Genomic DNA, 23,176 nt, shown 5'->3' with positions numbered 1-23,176 from the left:
ACAAGCCTTTGGTAGCGTTTAACACATCCGTCATTTGTCACATCCACCAACCATAAAGGTCAAAGGAATTTTTCAGAGTAAGGAGCGCACTGAATTCTTAAACCCCAGAAACTGATTGAACTTGTGTGTGTCGGCTAAGTTGAATGATGGCCTGGAAACCAGATGGTATAGACCATTAACTTCAAATGTACAGAAGAGGTGGGGGGGGGGGAGAGAAAAGAAAGAAAAAACAATCTTTGAAGACTAGTGCTCATTCTGGATAATAAGCAACTGAGCTGGAGGGCTGTGTCCATCTAGTGTTTGGACTCTGTAACTGTAGCATTAACATGAAAGATAGCGTTACAGTATGTGTGCTACAGGAACATAATGTGGTTTCCTGAGCTGTAAGCGTGTGTAAATGTGTTACTCTAGTTTGTTCTGCACTTCAGCACGAGTTTCTTCTTGCATTACATCCCTCTAGCTGCAAAGATCTGCACTGATTGCATGCAATGCTACAGCAAAACAGCAAGGAACCAAATCAGATGAAGACAGTCATGGGTTTAAGAAAAAAAATTAAATGGTTTAAACCACCGTTTTATTTGGCATAATTTAAAAATCATTTCACTGTTAGTTCATTTATACAAATATGCTTTTGTTATTTATAAAACAATTACAGATTTCTACAAATCAAGTTCCCAGTGTAAAAGCGTAGTACCACGCACACGGTAGCATACAGCTCCAGGACACAGACACAGAGCCCACAGGTGTATGTTCCACTTTAACAGCATCATCTAAGTGAATTTGGGACATGGAAAGAAAAAAAAAAACGAGCTCACCACAGATGACAGTTTTTAACATAACGTGCACTTACATTCAACTCTCCACAAACCTATCTGGGAAATGTTCACACATCTTCTGGCAGATGTCAAACCGCATCACTGTTATCACAAAAACCTCTTGCTCGGTTTGCACTTCAGTTATTCTAGACTTTACACCGGCCACAATCTAGGCTGACTTATTATATACCCGCTCAAAGGTGTACATGAAAATAACTATAGTAAAAAAGGGTTTCTATATTTGCTGCCAGCTGTAAGCAAAAAATAAAAAATAAAAAGAGCAGCTAGTCATTACAAAAACTATTTTACAAAAACGTATAAAAATCTTCAGATGTGACAAAGCACGTTCCACCTACACACCTTTTTGCTAACCATATGTGCAAGTTCCGCTTGTGCCTTATTCCACCATGCAATGCAGGGAACCGCAATCTGTTAAGAAGTGTGGAACTCAAGAGCTTCGTTTCACAAATGCAAAGACTTGCTGCACAAGATGTCAGTTTAGCACCTGTGTCTTTAAAAAAAAAAAGTCTGCAAGATGAGTGTATTTACTGGCAGGAAGTAAGGCAGAGGGCTTCTGAAAATTCACAAAAATAAAACTCTTGAGTTGGGTGGGACCTGTGCTTAAACGTCTTGTGGCACTTTCAGAGCTACGATGAGAAGCTTTGGGTTTGACAAAGAAGACTGCTATTGTCTTTGGTTTAGATAAGGCACCTAACCAAAAAAATAAAGGCTCCTTTCATATTGTACAAAAACTTCTATTACATGATTAAAAAGGGAGCCATCACGGTTCTTCTTCTATGATGAAACCAAGACAATAGCGAATTACAAGTATATAGCCAACGTAAGCCAGTTAAAACATATTGCTATACTGATTCAGTTAAGCGGTGTCATAGTTGATGAATTTCAGTGGAAGACAATAATGAAACTGAAAAGAAATATGGAGTTCTGGTTTATCAAATTGAAATATTAACTACAACACACATACCTCTTACTGATCAAATAAACAGACTATTACAAAAACATTTACCTTTGGCCGTACTTGTAGGTTAAAAAACATTTATGGAAAAAAAAAATCATTTACAGAGTAAATTCACTATAATTAGACAAAATACAGCCTCCTTGACCACCACCCTATCAGAGAGAAATTCTTAGGCATGTTTTTAAATGGCACTCGGTGTGAGCTTCAACAGTTAATAAGTAGACAGAGAAGCTTCAGGACAACCTGACTTCCTGACTGCGTCAGCTCCAAAAATCCTGTACCAGCATCAGTTAATTTGGCTGAGTCTTTATTACACCTGCTCCTCCATTACTGAAGAGGACAAATGGTGTGCTGCTTTTAATGGATCTGGCTTATCTTCAAAGACCTACTGGTTCTTCCGTGTGGAGAAGTGAAAGAGCAGTGCGAGAGGCTAAAGGGGCAGCCTGCCAACAGCTCTAACACACCAGACTGAGCACAAGGGAATTGTAATAAGGGAATTTAACCTTTAATCTGTGCATTTGGTTTAAGGGCTACTGGCATTTGCCCAGGAGTCATCAAACCATGTCTGGGCTCAAGCTGCTTGAAATTAAAACTTGTTCACCTTCTACTTGGCTGTTCATTACGTCTAAATAGTCAAAGTCAAAGCATCTTGATGGTAACCTTGCTTGAGACTCATGAGATGCAACCTAGGTGAGAATTTGAGGTAGTCATTAGTTCTCCACCTGAACAAAGGCAGATCTCTTCTCTCCAGTCAAACAGGGTAGCTTGGTTGGTTTGTTGGTTTAGATGTTATTATGGCTTGTGGCAACCATTATCAGCATTTTATAAGGCAAAGCAGAGAAGCTAAAAATGTAGAACAGATGTAAAATGAAACGTGTAAATATCAAAAGTTAAAATGCAAGAAAAATAGAGGAGAAACGGTCAGTCGCTCTCATTAAGGCATGGTCACTTTGGTGATGATGGCAACACGGTGAGATCCTCCTGGCGATGAAGAAGGAAGAGAGGAGTAACAGAGGAGCTGAAAACTGCCAGAGGTGATACGGAGACAGCCGATTGGTGACCTTTGTTCCTCAGCCTTCCCTTTGCATCCGTGGATCTCCACCATCCCCTCTCCACAGTCCAAATCTGGGAACCATTCATTACAAAAGCACACACTTTTCTTTTTTCTTTTTCGTGACTGGATACAACACTGCCCTCACAGCTTCAGAAAACACCTCCTTGACCCCATCCTGCAGCAGTGCAGAACACTCCATGTATTTAACAGCCCCAATCTGCTTGGCCAGGGCATTGCCCTGCTGCTGGGTTGTAGGGACCAGGCCCTGCTCCTTTAACTTCTTCACCGTTTCTGCGTCACTTCTTAGGTCCTTCTTGGTGCCTACCAGCAGGATGGGCACATTTGGGCAGTGGTGAGACACCTCAGGGTGCCACTTGTGCCTGACATTGGCGTGTGAGGAGGGGCTGCCGATGGAAAAGCATATAATGAACACATTGGTTTGGGGATAGGACAGAGTGCGCAAGCGGTCATACTCCTCTTGGCCTGCCGTGTCCCACAGGTTGAGGCTGACAGTGCGGCCATCCACACTCATCTGAGCGCTGTAGTTGTCAAACACTGTGGGAATGTACTCTTCAGGAAAGGCATTGGTTGTATAAGAGATGAGCAGGCAGGTTTTACCCACTGCCCCGTCACCCACCACCACACACTTTATGGTCTGCATCCTGCCTACGACCACTGGGGCTGCAGCACCTGGCAACAGGGGGGAAAAGCACCTGAATAACTGCTAACAGCAACACATACACATACTGTGTAGTGATAAACATGCGATTTCATTCCCCGCATGATCGTTAACCGGTGAAGGTATCATAACACAAGATATCCGTTTTATTAGCAGTACAGCTTTTCACCCAGTTAGCAACTGAGCTAACTGTCCCCGTCGTTAACTAATCGACGTAGCGTTCATCACCGTTACATAGGTACGCTCCAATTCCAGATGCTCCCTAATTAACAAACTTTATAAAAGTTGTTGTCCAGGAGAGGCCGGGGTGTGAATGGAAAACGAGAGGCACTTTTTACCGGTTGTTTACACTTTACCCACTTTACTGCTGTTCACTTTTAATACTAGGCGTTCCCCTAGCATATAGCTACTCTCTTACTAGCATCGAGCTAAGGAACTAGCGAATTTGGTGGCTAGCGAGCTAGCTAGTTAGCAAACAAGCTGAAACTTGATTTACAAGTCACTTTCTCAAAAAGATATGTTTAGGACCAGTTATTGCCCCACCAGCTTCTCAAAATTCCTGTTCAATTTTTGTATATACTTCAGAAGTAGTTTCGGGCTGTACGAAAGAAATATAACGGTTTTCATGACTTACCGCCACTTGGCTTTCGATCTCTTTTTGCCTGGTATAGTCAATCACAGCCGCATCCGGGGAGCTGTCCGTCACGTAAAAACCGACGTAGGGAAGTAATGCAAGCTGGTAATTGTAGTTCTATTTTGAGTCAGTCGTTTGCATAACACTAGATGGCGGTGTAAAGCTATTGTCATGACGTTGCACTCATGTAGCCGAAAAATATGCGGAGCCAAAGAGAAAAGTAAGAACAAGACGAGGTGAGTTGTACACTCACATTAACCAAATCACTTTTTACTTAAATTGTGTATTTTTAGGACACTTTTCTAACAGTTTTATTTTACTACATTACCAATATTTGACATAGTAACTAAATGCTAAGTCAACTTTTCAAGTGCTAAACTAGCCCTCCTTTAAAATATGCTGTAGTATGTCTCATTAATGCAATAATAATAATAATAATAATGATAATAATAATAATAATTAAAAACCTAAATGGAAACACAAGTGCTTAATGTGGTCAGTTTATTCTTGTTAATATTCACATTAGAGAACCTCTTTCTTAAAATGTGTCTATTTAATATTCCATCCATCTGTTTTCTTGTCCTTATCAAATTCAGGCTTGTGGAAGGGGGGCTGGAGTCTATCCCACAGGGGAAGCAGCAGCGTTCACATATTTAACTTAATGCAGGATCAGCCTCAGGATGTTTGTGACATCTATGTAAGTATACAGAAGTTAAGCCAATGTGGGGCAGAGAGTAGAAGGGGTTAAATTGCTATACACAGGGATGCATTGGCATTGTGGCTTCAGAGCAAGAAGGTACAGCTAGTGTACCTTGCCCAAGCCGATGTGTGATGATTTGTCCTCTCACAGATGCAGAAAGACAGGATAATTAACTCTATGCAACATCTGCTTATAAATTGTAGAATGTAGCTGGCATAATACACAAAGAACAGTAAATCGCTTAGATACACAGCAATATGATTGTATATGTAATGTGGCTCAGTGATAAAAGGAATCAAATTATTGTGATTATGTTGTTCACGCTTTAGTCAAACATTTTCTTAGTCCTCCTGGAGAGAAACGGTTACCAATGCTTTCCTCTCATCATGGTGAATTGTGGAATTCGTTACCGGGCTTCTTCACTGCCCATTTTTTTATTCCGCTCTCAAGACCAGCCTCTTCTTTTTGACTTTCAACACAGTTTGAGATGTTTATTTTTTATGTTATTGTTTTATACATTTTGAATTGTATCTTGTATTGCATCCATGCTTTTATTTGTTAATAAATTGTATTAACACAAAAGAAAATACAACATACATATATGTGCTTATAAACTGTAGAATTTAGCTGGTTTGGTCCACAAAGAACTGTAAACCTCAGAAACATATGATGGTATAGGAAAATGTACCCCAAGGGTTAAAGGCTAATCCAAGGAATCAAATAATTTGCTTGTGAATCAGTTTATTCTGGTAATGAAATGCACAGAATTACAACATGGCTATTTAATTTTAACAAATACTTCTCTGTTGGAGCTTCTGCTCCATGACCCTGTATTTGTCAGAGTAGAGACGTCAGTTGAGCCAAGGATGATTTTTAAGTTCCTCCAGGGTTAGGCGGTCTTTATGGATCTGGTTCAGAGAACCTGACAGAAAATCCTTGCAGTCTTTACCGAAATAAAATAGAGGTGTCACATTTTTGTGTTCCTGTAAATTTACATGTGGATGATCGATACAGACAAAGGCAAAGATACACAGAAAACAACATTTTCACTTCAAACGCAAATTGCAACAGGTTGGGGAATTAACATCCGGCTTACCGTCTGAAATGTCGCTACATGTCCTAGATTTCGATTTGGTGGAGGTGTCTGGGAGGATGTAGTGCAACAGCTTATCCATCACAGTGCCTAGCTGCAAAACTGTGATGCAGTCTGCTGTATTCGCGTTGGATTCATACAAGTCCAGAGTTGTCTCTGAAATCCAGAGAAATATTAATAATGGTGAGGAATTCACATGGACACAAGATGCATGGACAGTCCAGGACATTTGAACACTGGGACTGATAACCTACCACTTCTACTTCGAGTGACTGCTTCTGGAGTAAAAGTGGCTCAATGTATTTCACTTGTCGGTACGTTGAAAGATCAGCTGATACTTCAATCACAATGTTGTTTGCCTTAATGTCCCGATGAAATACACCCATGGAATGCATCTCAATTGCTGCATCTACCAGCTTTCTCATTATATTCTGACAAAGAAAAAGGTATGTTCAAGCCACAAGCTTTGCATTATCCATGAAAGATTGCTATATATATTATCTCACAAAAGTTAGTAGACCCCTCACATTTTGTAAATATTTTATTCCATCTTTTCATGGGACAACATTGAAGATTTGGCACTTTGATACAATGTAAAGTAGTCAGTGTAGAGCTTGTATAACAGTGTAAATTTGCTGTCACCTCAACATAACTCAACATACAGCCATTAACGTCTGAACCGCTGGCAACAAAAGTGAGTACCCCCTAGATGAAAATGTCCAAATTGTGCCCGAAGTGTTAATATTTTGTTATTATTTTCCAACACTGCCTTAACTCTGTTGACCATGGAGTTCTCTAGAGCTTCACAGCGTGCCACTAGACTCCTCGTCCACTCCTCCATGATGACATCAGGGAGCCGGTGGATGTAAGAGACCTTGCGCTCCTCCACCTTCCATTTGCCCTACAGGATTTAAGTCTGGAGACACGGTTGGCCAGTCAAGTACCTTTACCCTCAGTTTATTTAGCAAGGCACTGGTCTTTTTGGGAGAGTTTTGGGGTTGTTATCATGTTGGAGTACTGCCCTGTGGCCCAGTATCTGAAGGGGTGTTCTCACTTTTGTTGCAAGTGGTTTAGACATTAATGGCTGTACATTGAGTTATTTAGAGGGGACACCAAATTTACACTGTTTTACAAGCTGTACACTGTTTATATTGTATGAAAGTGTCATATCTTCAATGTTGTCCCATGAAAAGATAGAACAAAATACTTACAAAAATGTGAGTGGTGTATTCACTTTTGTGAGATACTGTATTTCCTTCCTACCACTCACTTACCTTAACCTCACTCTCATGCAGAAACCTGTTTCTGCATTGCAGATACACATCCAAATCGATGTTTTTTTTTCTGTCTTTCAAAGACCATAATAAGTTCATTTACTGAGTCAAACCACTCCAGTAGTACTGGAGCAGTGACTTGCTGCTTGTATTCTGTGGTCCTGCCCCAACTTTCATCAGCAATGCCACTTCCACGGGAACTTTGGTCATTTTACTATTAAGAAGCTTTAGAACCAGAGAAAATTTAGGTCAGTGTTCAAACAATGAATAATATGCGCAATGTGTTCAGGTAAGACATTTTCTTGACATGCTGTGAAATATTCGTGTTTCTCAACACAAACTTTCCAAAACAAAAAGCAAAAGTGTCAAGGGAAAGGACAAACATCACTTACCATTGGTAGGCGATCGACACGATTCTGAAAAACATGTTTTATAACAACCTGCATTACAGAGAAAATGTGGTTTAGAAAAAGCACACAGTGCACAGGATTTACTAGAAGAACTGTGAGCTACACATATAACAAGTCATACTCGGACATTATCTTCTTTGTGTTTTCCAAAGTAGACAGTCCCGTAACCTCCTCCACCCAGCAGATCCAGCTCTTCATATTTTGATTCAAAATCCTCTACAGAGACACAAAACAGACATGGGGGTCTTGATTATTGCATGGAAAACAGCCAACATTGGCTTAGTTTATCTACACATTTATACAGGCTTTGTTAGAATGTCCCTACTAATTATCAGATGAATACCAGCTAAGCTTGGAGAGTTTGGGAGAAAAACAGCCCTTTTACTAGCTGGAAAGGGGCTCTGTCATTGCATATGGGATTTCAACATATTTTTACCTAGCCTATGACTGTTGTATGTGCTGGGTAAGGGGACATCAGTCTTGTAAATGGAGCGGCTGGACTCCTCCTTTGAGCTAGATGTTTTGCTCTTTTCATCGAGTGGCTCCTCAGTTTCATTGTGGCTAGATTTATGTTTGCCACTCTTCTTTGTGAAAGCAGCTGCAAAAACAAAAAGCAATTAGACCTCTGAACTCTACACAGGGGCTCAGAGCTGATCAACAACAATAAAACAAAAGTAAATATCTCTGAATGTCTTACTTACACTTGTCCTCAGTGCAGTCTTTCCTCGTGCTGCTTTTGAATTGTCCATCTGGCTTCCTGTCCTCTATTCTGAAGAACCAGGGCTCAGTGTGGCCTTCTGTGGTTTGAAAAAAATATCAGTTTGTTAATGTGATGTTAATGTTAAAGTAAACAAAACAAAAAAATCAAGCAGGTAGACTTATCCCACCTAGATTATTACCACCACTCACAGCACGTGGAGCAGTAACGGTTGGCCAAGATTTAAAAGACATTTTGACATTTCTTCAGATATTTTCTCTTTGCAGTAAACTCACTGTTGACATTTTGACTTTTGTAAGTTGTCTAGTTGGAACTATGATATGCCCTCTTTAAATAATGCTGTGATGACACCATAGAAATCTAAACTTCTAATTTATGCTAATCCTGTCTCCGTGGCTACAGAATATCAAGTCAAATATTTCACTGTCTTGTGTCACCTTGTTATTTTTGGTTTCTTTTGATTCCATATGTCAGATTTTTTTTTGATTTTATCCTGATGTATTTTTATTTCTATGTTCAGCACTTTGGCCAGTGATTGATGTTTTCTAAAGTGCTTTTATAAAGAAAGTTGGTTGGCAAATGATTAAAGAGCAGGTTTGTGTAGCTACACCCAGGAGAAGTAGCGAGTCTGTGACAGAACATAGAGGCAAACAACGATTCACTTTCACATTGTCACTCTTGACCAAACTTTTCCAATATAGGCCTCTCATTCTAAAAATAGACCCGAAAATCTTCCCATATTGCACTTTCAATCAGTCTAACTGCAAATGAGGAAGGCTGTACCTGCATTTGCCCATTTAAAAAGAGGTCTGCAGACTTAAATTTCTCTGCATACAAACAGACCATAAAAGACCCTGTTGTGTATCTTTTGGACCTCATCCTCTTTGATGAGCAGTAGTCTTTAAGCTCATATATCACATATTCACCTTCAGACAAGTCATTATTCCCACTAATCCAGTGCTTTCAGATTACTGCAGAAAGAAGCTAAAAAGAGGGATCACTTTAGACTGCTCCGTCTTACACCCCTGGAGATCTGCTGTTGATGTCACCACTTATACACTGTGGCAGGTTAAAAGGCCAGCGGTGACCAACAACCGGACACTCGAGAACACAAAGAGGCACCAGTTTATTGCCTTTCCCAAGAGGTTCTGGCGTCACCGAAGCCTATAAAGGGAGAATTCCCACTGGGACCCCTACACCCACAGTCACCCTCCACCCCACCCCCTGCACCCCACTATTCTGCCAGGAGATTCCCCGGGACGTCTGCAGCATTTCCATGACTACAACCACTGACAGGAATGGGGGTGACTGTGTCAAGAGATGTAGCAAGAGGGAGAGAAAAATGGAGGGGTGACATGAAGACAGCAAGAGCTGCAGCTGATGCAGATGAGGGATCTTGAAAGCAAATACATACTGAACAGACACATAATATATTTATAATTAAAAATAAAGAATATATACTGACAAGCACATTTCTCAGACAATAACAGTTTCACATCGCTATCTTTATTTATCTTCTGTTGTTTACAAAACCATATGATACAGCGAATAACAACCACTGCTATTCAATAAACTTAGACTCTTTTGATATAAAATAAGCAAAATAATAATAACAACAATCCCCCAACAGCCTCGTCTTCAGTTTATAAAGTGCATCATAATGATGAGGCCGCACCACAACAGGATGAATAGTTCAATATTGTACCGAGTTCAGTTAGGACTGTAAGACAGCCAAGTTTGAGAACACCATGATCACTTAACAGAGAGGTCACAGTATTCACATTTGGACGCATTCCTAAAAAAAAAGAAAAAGAAAAAAAGTGTTTTGTTCCATACAAGAGACTGAAATGGTTTGCCAAATTACACTTCTGGCAGCACACTGGTACATACAAGGCACAGAGGAGTGTTGCATTTTATTACTGTGACTTAAGTATCAACCTGTTCTACAACTGGAGCCAGAGTTTTCTTGTCCTATTGCCTGCAAAGGACACAAATGGATGTAAACAGAGGTAGACTGTAGAAAATCCCCTATCCTGTGAAACAAGAGATGAAGTATCCCCGATGCTCCCACCACATGGTCCTATTGCACATGTAGAAACCGAGCACTCAGACTACACATGCATGTCACACAAATCAATTTTTAATGAACTACAGCTGACAAAGAGCTCAAACAAACAATCACAAAACTGTAAAGGCAGGAGAAGTTTGAGGAGGCACTTATTCATGTCCATCACCTCCACAGGGGCTGAGTAGCAGGAGTGGTGGAGGTGGCAGACCCTCGAGGCATTTTGGGTCCAGGTATCCTTGAAGCTGTTGGGATTTTAGAGCTAGCAGGAGTGGGGCTTGTGCTTGTCGTCTTGGCAGTTTTATTTCGGGCTGCCGATATGACAGCCGTACGTATGGTCTTGGCTGTGGCCGAGGATGGGCTGTGGGCAGTGCTAGGCTGACAGGGAACCTGAGACTCTGAGTTTGGGGCGAGGCGTTTGGAAACGCGGAGAGGAGTGCCTCTAATGAAAGTTGGCTGGGTGCTGCCAGAGCCTTTCTCTGGCACAGATCTGTTTGAAGTCCTGCGGGCCAGGGTGGGCTTCCCCGGAGCCTGCGCCTCACTTACAGTTCTCTCCCGTGTGCTGTTACTTCGCTTCACCTCAGCCACTCGAGAAATAGGAGATGAACGCATTGACAGACTACGAGGAGTAGCCAGGCGGGTAGGAGTTGATGAGTTTGTAGGGGGTGGGTTTCCACATGAAGAATCGGTTTTAGAGCGTACCCTGGGAATGCCCGTGCTACTGGAAGGGCCTGTACGTGATACAAGTCCCCTCTTGGCTCCTATCCCACTGCGTACAGGGACCTTCATGGTTCGAGCCTCTTCCTTTGATGTCGGAGACGCTGGGGTCGACCCCTCTCGAAGGTCAACCTCCCTTTCTTTCCTCCACTTGGAGCAAAGGCTTGGTGTTGGTCGTGGGAGTGGGGAGCCTGGGGGTGACAAGGCGTCATAGGATCTAAGGCCTTTCACCAGAGTGTGGCACTCCAGCGTTTCACCGACATGAGAATATGACCTCCCCGTCTCCCTCTCGGTACTTGGCAACTCAGGATCCTCCTCTGGCTGTGACTGGCTGAACTCCGGTAGACTGGAGGGCATCCAAGTCTCCTCCCCAGGTGTGGACACCACATCTGTGTCTGTCCGGTTTGTTAAAACTCCATCAGGCAAACACGTCGCAGCACTTGGTTCAATAGAGGGTGTGTCTCTCGTCTGTGGCTGCGACTGCTCCTCCACTGGAGCGCTGACAGATGACTGCAGTTTGGTCTCAGATCTGGAGTACCTAATGAGCCCAGTACTGTTGTCACTACAAGACTGTATTCCACTTGTATGAACAGATGGTTGTAATTCCTCATTGACACAAGAGCTGTTGGATTTTGAGTGAATAGGATGATTACTGGGCATTACTGGCAGGCCAAAATTCTGCCTGTAAGTGGAAGTTCTGTTTTTAACACACTGGGTTGGTCTGCTATGAGTAGAGGCAGAGTCTGTATAGGAACAGTTAACTAAAGCCATGTTTTCATGTGAAAAATCCACTTCTTTTTCAGTTCCCGTTAACTTGGATTGGTTTTGCCTCAGATAAGAAATACTCTCAGGTCCATGTTGTTTCACAACAAAGCCACTTTCATGCTGAGAATGACTAAATGTTGCTGCTTCAGTGTTTAATTTTGTTTCTTGGCTGTGCTGAGCCGTGCTCCCTTGGCCCAGGACGGGTCCTTGGTCAATGGGGGAACACATGCCATCAGTCTCTGGAGAGCTGCAGAGAACAGCAGAGGTCTCGTGGTCAGAGGAGCTGTTTGAGTGATAACTGGTTGATGTCGGGCTGCTGCCCAGCTCAGGGAAGGGTGAGTTGTGGAGATGGCTATCGTTGTGAGAGTGTTGGAGGTATCTGCGGGAATCAGAGCTTCTAAGACTACGACGGCTCCAAGTGTAGCTTAGATTCCTCTCTAGGAGTTTTTCCAGCTCATCCTGGCTCTCCTGACTGGGAGGCTCTCTGGCGAGGCTCAGGCTCAGGTCTAACCCAGTGCAAACTGCCAGAGAGCGACGCTTTTCTGCCATCTCACGTTGGCGTTCCAGACGTTTCTGTTCTTTCAATTCACGTTCTGCATTTTCCTATGAAAAAATGAGAGAGAAAGGATAGTTGCTCACTCATCTTTAACATACAGTTAAAGTTTCTATGACACAATTTTCCTAACGACAGCTTCTAACCTGGACTGCTCTTTGGAAGCGGTGGCAAAACAAATGAAAGACCCTGCAAGCCTCCTCCAATTTAAAAGTGCTGTCATCTTCACAGAAAAACTCCACCAGAGCCTGACTCGACATCCTCATACCCTCCACCTCGTCCTCTGCCTCCTTCAAACGCTCTTCAGCCACCTGTAGATACATTTTACATGAACATATTCATTACCCCTTCAATTAAAGCCTCAAATCTTGAACTTGAGATAACCTGTCTCAAGTTGGAGACAGTCCATTTAAAAATCAAATTTTTTGCACACCTCCAGGAAAGGCTGTGTCTGCTTCTGAATCTCTGCATCAGTCTGTATATTTGCCTTGAGGGCCGCAACTCTGCTTTTTAACTTGGCCAAGTCATCAAGCACAGACTCTTCACAAAACCTGCAAAAGGAGGAGAGGACAAATACGTACATGCAATTATTTTGTGAGCTGAACAGAAACAGGTGTATAAACTGTACAGGGAGTGCAGAATTATTAGGCAAGTTGTATTTTTGAGGAATAATTTTATTATTGAACAACAACCATGTTCTCAATGAACCCAAAAAACTCATTAATATCAAAGCTGAATGTTTTTGGAAGTAGTGTTTAGTTTGTTTTTAGTTTTAGCTATTTTAGGGGGATATCTGTGTGTGCAGGTGACTATTACTGTGCATAATTATTAGGCAACTTAACAAAAAACAAATATATACCCATTTCAATTATTGATTTTTACCAGTGAAACCAATATAACATCTCCACATTCACAAATATACATTCCTGACATTCAAAAACAAATCAGCGACCAATATAGCCACCTTTCTTTGCAAGGACACTCAAAAGCCTGCCATCCATGGATTCTGTCAGTGTTTTGATCTGTTCACCATCAACATTGCGTGCAGCAGCAACCACAGCCTCCCAGACACTGTTCAGAGAGGTGGACTGTTTTCCCTCCTTGTAAATCTCACATTTGCTGATGGACCACAGGTTCTCAATGGGGTTCAGATCAGGTGAACAAGGAGGCCATGTCATTAGTATTTCTTCTTTTATACCCTTTCTTGCCAGCCACGCTGTGGAGTACTTGGACGCGTGTGATGGAGCATTGTCCTGCATGAAAATCATGTTTTTCTTGAAGGATGCAGACTTCTTCCTGTACCACTGGTTGAAGAAGGTGTCTTCCAGAAACTGGCAGTAGGACTGGGAGTTGAGCTTGACTCCATCCTCAACCCGAAAAGGCCCCACAAGCTCATCTTTGATGATACCAGCCCAAACCAGTACTCCACCTCCACCTTGCTGGCGTCTGAGTCGGACTGGAGCTCTCTGCCCTTTACCAATCCAGCCACGGGCCCATCCATCTGGCCCATCAAGACTCACTCTCATTTCATCAGTCCATAAAACCTTAGAAAAATCAGTCTTGAGATATTTCTTGGCCCAGTCTTGACGTTTCAGCTTGTGTGTCTTGTTCAGTGGTGGTCGTCTTTCAGCCTTTCTTACCTTGGCCATGTCTTTGAGTATTGCACACCTTGTGCTTTTGGGCACTCCAGTGATGTTGCAGCTCTGAAATATGGCCAAACTGGTGGCAAGTGGCATCTTGGCAGCCGCACGCTTGACTTTTCTCAGTTCATGGGCAGTTATTTTGCGCCTTGGTTTTTCCACACGCTTCTTGCGACCCTGTTGACTATTTTGAATGAAACGCTTGATTGTTCGATGATCACGCTTCAGAAGCTTTGCAATTTTGAGACTGCTGCATCCCTCTGCAAGATATCTCACTATTTTTGACTTTTCTGAGCCTGTCAAGTCCTTCTTTTGACCCATTTTGCCAAAGGAAAGGAAGTTGCCTAATAATTATGCACACCTGATATAGGGTGTTGATGTCATTAGACCACACCCCTTCTCATTACAGAGATGCACATCACCTAATATGCTTAATTGGTAGTAGGCTTTCAAGCCTATACAGCTTGGAGTAAGACAACATGCATGAAGAGGATGATGTGGACAAAATACTCATTTGCCTAATAATTCTGCACTCCCTGTATGTCTCAACAAAGGGTGAATAATTAAAGACGGGAAATAAATGATTGCACATGATCGAAAGTGTGTAGGAATTTGTCATAAAGAAGACCTATTATGCTTTCCTCCTTCTCGTCATATATCCCCTTACAATGATGGATGCTCATAATAAACATGCCCAAAACTTCATATACAGAGGTCAGAATCTGTGCAGGTAATTCCTGTGACCTTGGAGTTCAGGCTGCAGACTGCTTGGAAATACTTAGACATTTTCTATACCTCTATCTTCTACACCTCTTCCCTCTATATGGTCACCCCAGCTGCCCAGCCACCCACTGTTCAAACTTTCAGTTTTTCAGGGGTAGCCAACCAGAAGAGCCTTATCTTAAAGTGAAGGGGAAGAGAGCTAAAACGGCTCATTTCATGATGGCGTGTGAACTCAGTGGCTCCATCAAAGCCTAGCATAAGATAAGTAAGGATATTATAAGCTGAGAGTCATGTTAAACTACTCTAACCAGCAGGAATTAAAATCTGCAAATGAGCAAAACATGTCCCCTTTAAATATTCTAGCAAGAATGCAGGAGCAAGGGTGCAGGAATTGAGAGTCTCATAAAGATAGTCATCTCTTAGCACCCAGCTGTAGTCACCAATTGAAATAAGAAAATGGTCAAAATGTCCAGCAGCTTAAGTAGTGGCCATCATACCCCACTGTCAATCATGCATCTTTTGCTGACAGCTGGGTGTTTTGTTGTTTCAGTAGGGTGCTTGAGGTATTATTGTCACTAAGAATGATCATTCAGACTAAATAACAGTAGGATATAGATTTGGGGGAAAAAAGACTGACCTGGAGGCGGAGCCAACATGACCTAGTTGGCTGGGAAATGACAGTAAACTCTGGTCTTTTTTCACAGCTTCCTGTGGAGACAAACACATGATTAATCAGCCATTGTTTCAAAGGAAGAAAAACATTATTTACCAATGGTGAGAAAAATCTGACGCTCTGCAAAGCAATCTGGTTTGAGGGCCTTCAACTACTTTTTTTTTTTTTTTTATTGAACCAACACCAACTGTATTTCTTCAACTGAAAATAGGTACTATATTTCACGGCATCTACATTTCAGATCTTACCATAGCAACAAAATGCAGCAAATTCATGCCTGGCTTGTTGGCTTTGGTGTCCGCCAGCTTCAGCAGCGATGAAATTCGAAAACCAGCAGCATTTCCTGAATATCCACCCTGAGAAGACACGCACAAGGTCAAAACAAAACACACGCACAACACGTGACAGCTTTAAACAAACAACGATTCAAAACCCAGGTGCGCAGTCTGAGCGGCGCCTCTGAACACAAACCCAGACCACTAGCGTTTGGGTAACTGTAAACAGATTAAAATAATCGAAAGGGAAATAAAGAAGCACTCACTGCGTTCATATAGTTCCCCGCTTTGAGGACCAGACGAAGGATGGAGTGTAATTCTGGGCAGCTCAGCAGTTCTAGGAGCGTAAAAGACAGATTTAATACTGTGCCTCACGGTTGAAGGAGTGTGAATGAAGCAGACATGAAGGGCATGAAATAAGTCAGCAACTTTGTTCTGACACTTAAATTGACTATTGCACTAAACCTTTATTTTAAAAAGTTGCTAGCAGCAGGTTACTCCTAAATCTTAAAGTATTTAGCATCCAGAATAAGTCATCTCATTTGCATCCTGACTCCTAGGATTTCTGCAAATACAAGCATTTAAAAAAGGGCAACAGGGTTCCCAGATCTTTATAGTGGCGGAGTACACAACTCCCTGCTGTTACTTTACCTCGGGCTGCTTCCCTCAGACATCTGGCTGCCACACACAGAGAGGCCACAGCAGGGTCAAACTCTTGCTGCAGGATCATGGCATCCAGACGAAGGCGAAAACTGGTGAAGGAGGGAAAAACGGGGGAACAGATTGATCAGTGGAGAGTGGTGAGTGATGACAGGGACATCAGGCACTGGTTAAATAAGCAGTCGATCATCAGTGAAAATCAATTTGAAAATAGGAGTTAGATTCTGTTGGAATACTTTTTTTGGTAAAAAACAAACAAACAAACAAACCAAAACCCCAAAATCTGGGGGTTGATAAAGAGCGTACCTGGGGACTTCCACCAAAAGCAGCATGAAAAGATCAGGCTCTCCAAGCCAGCTCCGGTCCCCGCTGAACTTCTTAAGGCGAGACTCCTGACAGAGAATAGAGGCTGGGTAAAGCTGCCAACATCCCATTAACAGTCAATTCCACTATCTCCTAGTGTGGTACTTCTCTAAGAAACACAGACCACATCACATGCAACATGGTGTAATGGCTAACTCTTGATCATTCTAAGCAGAGCCAGATGGTGAGTTAGAGGAGGGCGGGAGGAGAGGAAGAAGCTTGTCACTGTTGCGTTTGTATGCCAGAAAAGGCGCTTTACCTCCTCATTGTCAGGCAGCAATTTACAAAGCTCTGTGAGCTTCTCCGCTCCGTAACGGCCTCCGGCGCCCTGCCTGATATCCTCAACTATCTCCTTAGCTGGCCTGCGGAAACACAACAGACACAATTCAGCATGACGTCATTTGCCAAGCAATGCTCTTTTCAAGTCAAGGTACAGCTACCCAAAAGAAATGAGCACAATCAGCTCCGGTTTTGCAATGATCGCACAATAAAAGAGGCTTATCCTGTTCTTATCAGTCCGAGTGTCACGGAGGGAGGGTCAGTTGGCGCCACACTGGCGATGCAAAGTAGCATATCCACTGGGCAAATAAAATGCAGACATGCATAGACGACGGCTGAAGGACAACGGGGTGAAAGAGCAGAAACTGAGATGACTGGGTGTTTGATCTCTGTATTCCTTTCTGCAAGTGACACATCTGTCCTCCATTTCAGCAGTTTTCCCATTAGCCTCTCCCCAAGTCCCACTACAGCACATCACAGGCACTAAAACTACAGTTTGCAGCCTTTATCCTCAAACAAACTCATCTCATTCATGGCTCAGCAGTCACATCCGAATCTTATTGTCTAACACCAACGGATAAAGATCAACCTATAAAAACATGTAAAAGCAGTGCATGAGGGAAAAAAAAAAAGGGACATGGGACATCTATTTCTAAACAGAAAGAGCTTTTGTTAATTGCTCCAACAAAACCCATTGAAAAACCAAACAATCTAAATAAAAGAAGGAAATAATATTGAAGGGGGCTACTAAGACACTGATAATACAAAGACTTGATTTTGTCTACACTCCACCCACATTTGAGCAGTAGCTCTGTCTGTCTTCAGACAGAGGGCAAATAAACTTCCAACTAGACAGATGTTTGTGTACAGAAGAGGCTCTTTTCACATAATGGCTTCCCCTACATGTCTCAACAGATCTAGTTTAGAAAAGAAAAGGTTTTCAATTGAGTCTCTTGGAGGCATGACAACCCCTAAACTTGGCACGTCGTACTCCTGCAGTTCAAAGTACATGTAGTTCTGCTAAGTAGATATTGTTCGTTAGTTTCATTCCATTTCAGATGTTAAACTGTATGCAAATGTATATACATGACTATGAAACCTCTCATTCACTGCAAGAAGTGCAGCTTTGTTTGAGCCAAGCAAACATGCTAATCAGGCTTTTAGATGAATATGACAAGCCACCAGTGGGGTCTCTCTCTGAAGGGGGGGGGTAGCTTTAAGATTAGACACTCTTTAAGGGCACCGGCAGGTGCCGACAGGCTAAAGCCAGCTGCTTGTTTACCACCCTCCTTCAAGATCCAAGCCAGCTGTTCAGGGTACACCACCTCCTCCTCCCTGACACCAGACATCCTCTCTCCTGACGAGGCTTCGCACTTTAACACGGACACCTGTCCACCTTTGACATATGGCCACTCTCTCCGGTTTAACTCAAGTCAAAAACTGCTCCCTTGGGCACCGCTGTATGCATCCCACTTCAAATGGCCTCCAGTACTGGTGGCAGTTTGATGAAATGCAGAGAAAAGGCCTAGCTGTTGGCGCTGCAACTAAAAACATTATTCATGCAATACAATTTACTTTCTCAGCTACTGTTTAAGCTCTGAGATGTCAACACACGTAAGAAAAATCACCATATGCTTTGAACCAAAATGGACAAGGACTTCTCCAGCCGACAGCCCAAACCACAAAGAATATCAAGTAGATAAAGTGATATGAAACAGGAAATAAATGACAACACCCCCACAACTTATATAAGGTGGGACAGCCAACAATCTTAGGTGCCTCTGTGATGTAAAATTGGTTGGTTCATTGACAAGAATATTAGGCAGTCTGCCAGAAGTTATTCTACGGCCCTTATATCTTTTATGATGCACAAGAAAATCTCCAAACTTAGATCCTTTTTGCCCTTAGCTGCTGTAAACAGGTTGATTCCTGTATCAGGCAGAGCTCTCGTCACATCTGCTTAAACTGATAAGTGGCAATTAGGAGATATGAACAGATTACTGCTGTACTCGTTAAACCACTCTGACTGCCTGATAACTTCTACTTTGCTTTTAAAATTATTACTTTGAAAAAGGCCAAATTAATCCCTTATGTAAAACGGTCTGCCTATTGAGATTAGACTCGCTGCATCATTAGAGTCCCTTGAACCTCTTCTTAAAAAAGGCCTTTATGAATGTTTGCTCTGTAGCTTATTTCTATGCTCCTTATCTTCTTTCCTTCTGACCCGTTTTGTTTTATTTATGATATGTGCTTCTTTAATGAGTTTTTTTTCCCATGACCTCTTTGTTCTTTCTGTGAACCAACTGAAACATTTCAACAGTAAGAATTTCTGAGGCTTACATCTTGAACTGACGTAGAAATATTCCAATGTTCATACTGCGTTTGGAGTCCAATAAGGAGATCTGTTTAGAAAAAAAAAAGAAAAAGAAAGAGGACAAAAAGCAAAGGACACATTGTGAGAGCAAGAAAAAAAAAAAAAAAGAGCCCAATATTTTTTAAAACAGTCTCACCATCTACATGATCTTACCTCCTCTGAGCTATCCTGAGGGGATCTGCAGTGCAGTAGTGAAGAGCGCCGTCTCAGGGTGCTGGTTCGGTCCCGAGGCTTACTGTCCTTCTGACCAAACAGCTCATCCAGGGAATGGAGGTCTATGGGGAACTCATCTTCATCTGGGGCCGCCCCACTCCACACGCTCTTTCTTCCCTCAACCTTCTCTTTGGGGATGCGCTCCCAGTTCAGCTTCCTCAGCCGGCTCCGACGAGCGCTATCCGCCCGGCTTAAAGGTGAAGAGGAGGAAGAGGTGGAAGCCGTGGGGGGAGGCGGGGGAGGAGGCGGCGGCGGTGGTGGAGGTGCTAGAGGAGGCGGTGGAGGAGCGACCAGCGCCGCGCGCAGCTCCATGGTCGTCACTTCCGCAGCGGCAGGAAGGGCAGGCTGTGTTCCATGAAAGGCACGAGATTCCTTGATGGCCACACTCAGGTTGATGTGCATAGAGGCAGCCGGGCTGTTTGAGGGAGGGTCAGTCTGCCTTTCTTCCAGTGATCTCTTCTCCAAAGGTCAAGCAATAACCCCAGTCTAGGAAACAAAGCGGCAACAACAACAAAAAAATCTTATCTCAGACATTATTGAAAGCAGAAACAGTCGGTGTAGAGTTTTGCAACTGAAAACCAGTCAGTCAGCTTCCAACTAGGCCAGTGAGCTCCCATGACTTCAGCCTTACAACTGGTATGAGCTAAAAATCTGAGCCCAAGTTCAACTTTCAATGAAAGTTCAAGGCATTTTTTTGGGAAAGCATTAGCTGGGCAGGATGAGCTCTTCCCCCTCTGCGACCTGTTTGAACAGCTTGTCCCATCCTGTTCAGTTTCACCTCACTGAATGCGCGCGCGCACACACACACCTCCACACCGCCTTTTCCTCTTCTAATTAGAAAATATGGAGACCGGCGAGGTAAGACGCACAGTTAACCACAAAGCCCAGAAATAAATGCTCTGCGAGCTTCTTACGTATTCCTTCTTCACTTTGGGGAGGGCATCATCTGAAAGTGGGTTGAACACGCTAGCACCAGCAGGTTTTTAAGCAGGATTAGTAATGCAACTGAGAATGACTCAGAAGTTTCAAAAGTCTGGGTTCAAGCGAAACGCTTTAATCTTTACACAAAACACACACCTTCTCGTCATTTCTCGCGTTCTCCAAACGAATCATAAGGTTTGGCAAACTTTTTTCACGGACGCGCTTGATTTCCAGTCTGTTCCAATGCATGCCGCGCGGGCGCGCTGCACAAACCGGTAATCTCAGTCTCCATCATTTAATGAGATATTCATCTTGACAAGCGAAAATATTATCTGACAAATCGTGTTGCCCAAGAACTCGTGGGAGGATGAAATGTTACATGGAAAGTGAGCTTTGTTTTTCTATATCAACGAAATAGCATCCGTTACTTTTTCATAAGAAGCTCTTAAAAAAGAAAAACATTTTTTAAGTTTCAAAAGATTTCTACTGTTGACATTTAGTGAATCTTTTTTTTATAACCTGGTAGTTCATCTCTGTTATTTTTGCGTAGATCTAACTTAAGAAAAATCGGATAAACATTCACCTCATGTTGCTCGACAGTGTTCCAATTATTTATCGCGTCTGATTCTGGTCCTAATCAGGTTTACTTACCTGCAGTTTCCGGCCACAGTTTCCAGTGAAGTTGTTTAAAAAAAACTCCAACAAGAGCCACAGCTAGACACATCGAGGTCTTAATTTTTTTTTTTTTTTTTAACATATATACATTTTTTCCTATGTCGTTTTTGTCCCGGTAACTTGTGCCACTCCACTCGCTGCACTCCTCTTGTCTTTCCAAACTTGCAGGGAAACTTCTACACTGCACGACGCGAACGCGCAGGCGCACGCCCCCCACACTGATATGCCTTTATTGTATCCTCCCAGTTTTCCCATGGGCGGATTTAGGGTTTTTTGAGGTTTTTATTAGATCATCTTTAATCCACTTTCAGATTTTACAGATCCTGCAATGGCGATAAATTTATGAAATGCTTACAGTTTTGGAAAGGATTCAATAAGGTGTTAATATCTTAAACAAAATCAATAACTCAAAGCCTTAACCTCACATATCACTTTAATCTTTCTTTTATTGGACTTAATACCTCAGTGGCTTTGTCTACAAAGTCCGCATAAGATTGCACACAGCAACTTGTATTATGTCAGGAGCCCTGCCGAAAACTTGATAAGTGTCTATTTCAGAAAAATCATTAATGTGGGCAAGACCTCTGATGTGGGAATTGTGCAGAAAGGCTTGATCGTGCTTTGGGAAAGCTTGTGGGGTTTTTCTTTTGTTGGGGGGGGGGGTTCAGAGCCTGAGAGTGGGACCAAAGGTCCATCAGACCTGGGAATTATGTGTGTATCTCTTCCCCAAAGCACAGACGGAGGTTATAGGTGAAAGCGAAGAGGCTAGATGTCCCTGTGGTGTGCTGAAATGGCCCAGGTGTTTGGATGTGGACTCATAACACCGACCTTTCATCTGAGGTGCCGGAGCACCCTGGCCCATGTCACCTGGTTATCCTGAGTCCGGCTCAGATAGCCCCTCTCAGAGGCCACGCTGACAGGCACTCTTCATCACTTCTGGGGCTGTGGTAATTAGGAGGTTACGACCCCAAAGATCTGTCCATTGTTGTGCCTGCGCAGCAGAGCATGTTGTAGTGTACCGTGCCAGAATAAACCTCTCTCAGGAACTTCACTTTCTATTCAATAACTCACTTGTCAGAGTACAGTCTATTTCCCAGAATACAAGGAAATGCCACTGTTGAGAGACAGAAGCTTTATAGTCCATAAAGAGTCTGAACAATCCGGCACAATTCCACATATTCTGACAGGATTCATGCAACACAGCCAGTGTGACAGCAATTAATGAATAGTAAGGAGTTAACTTGGCTTCCCTTGCATTCTCCACCATTGCAAGGAGACAAAACAGCGTGTGATGTATACAGGCCCACTTCCAGCCGGTCCTCTTTGCATAACAGTGAGCTTCGAAGCCTGTGCTTCTCTTGGTCTATTCTTCAGTGAGTCAATGCGTATGTTCATGTGCAAGATTTGTGTGTGAGCCTGTGTAAGTAATCAGTGCATTCAAGTTAACCAGCCCTTTGCAACATAGAAGAGCGTGTAACAGAAGTGTTTTTCTTCATCAATACTTCTCTGATGTCTTTCTGATGGTTTACCCTGAGTGGAAAAAATGAGGCCCAACACATGAGAAGCCAGTGCCAACTACCCCGTCGCTCAGCCTTTAGTTTAGTGGGGTCGTTGCAGCCATGCAGCAAGTGTTAGTCCTTCGCCATCTCTCCCTCTTAATCTCTCTTTGAAGTCTCAGGGGGTTATGTAAAGGTGAAGGCTTTTAGCTGCCCACTCCCCTACTGTATACACGTATGCATTATAGATGAAGTGTTGACACTAAACCTAAATAATGAGAGGTGCACACACAGAGATAAAAGCACAAAAAAATGCTTTACAGTACTTTAGGAATGGTGATTTCTTTCTATCTATAGACCTCTGTTGCAGTTTTTCACACTTCAGAAATTAATCCAGATGTCAAGAAATCAATATGCACGCACGCACG

General features: G+C 42.7%; 2 protein-coding genes across 2 annotated transcripts; both read right to left on the bottom strand.

Annotated features, from left to right (window-relative positions):
* Positions 1–538: 538 nt before the first annotated feature.
* rhogd (ras homolog gene family, member Gd) lies at positions 539–4,263 on the bottom strand. The gene is made up of 2 exons (XM_084943514.1): positions 4,162–4,263; positions 539–3,538 (listed from the first exon to the last, which is right to left on the bottom strand). Exon 2 carries the CDS (start codon positions 3,507–3,509, stop codon positions 2,934–2,936), a length of 576 nt encoding a protein of 191 aa, XP_084799640.1. The 5' UTR covers positions 3,510–3,538; positions 4,162–4,263; the 3' UTR covers positions 539–2,933.
* Positions 4,264–9,842: 5,579 nt separating this feature from the next.
* On the bottom strand, positions 9,843–21,438 carry fhdc2 (FH2 domain containing 2). Its single transcript, XM_084943502.1, has 12 exons — positions 21,229–21,438; positions 19,597–20,142; positions 19,410–19,471; positions 17,050–17,152; positions 16,734–16,819; positions 16,419–16,519; positions 16,034–16,104; positions 15,741–15,848; positions 15,457–15,527; positions 12,890–13,007; positions 12,603–12,767; positions 9,843–12,506 (listed from the first exon to the last, which is right to left on the bottom strand). Exons 2-12 carry the CDS (start codon positions 20,056–20,058, stop codon positions 10,587–10,589), a joined length of 3,267 nt encoding a protein of 1,088 aa, XP_084799628.1. The 5' UTR covers positions 20,059–20,142; positions 21,229–21,438; the 3' UTR covers positions 9,843–10,586.
* Positions 21,439–23,176: the final 1,738 nt, after the last annotated feature.

Source organism: Perissodus microlepis, chromosome 2 (assembly GCF_051167445.1).
Source record: "Perissodus microlepis isolate ML-2025 ecotype Zambia chromosome 2, ASM5116744v1, whole genome shotgun sequence".
NCBI lineage: Eukaryota > Metazoa > Chordata > Actinopteri > Cichliformes > Cichlidae > Perissodus > Perissodus microlepis.
This window is presented reverse-complemented; position numbering and strand designations above follow the sequence as displayed.

Coding starts and splice junctions, on each gene's coding strand:
- rhogd (XM_084943514.1), bottom strand. CDS start 3,509: ATGCAGACCATAAAGTGTGTGGTGGTGGGTGACGGGGCAGTGGGTAAA.
- fhdc2 (XM_084943502.1), bottom strand. CDS start 20,058: ATGCACATCAACCTGAGTGTGGCCATCAAGGAATCTCGTGCCTTTCAT. Junction 17,153..19,409: donor TTTCTACGTCAGTTCAAGAT/GTAAGCCTCAGA, acceptor GTGTTTCCGCAG/GCCAGCTAAGGAGATAGTTG. Junction 16,105..16,418: donor TCTGAGGGAAGCAGCCCGAG/GTAAAGTAACAG, acceptor TTACGCTCCTAG/AACTGCTGAGCTGCCCAGAA.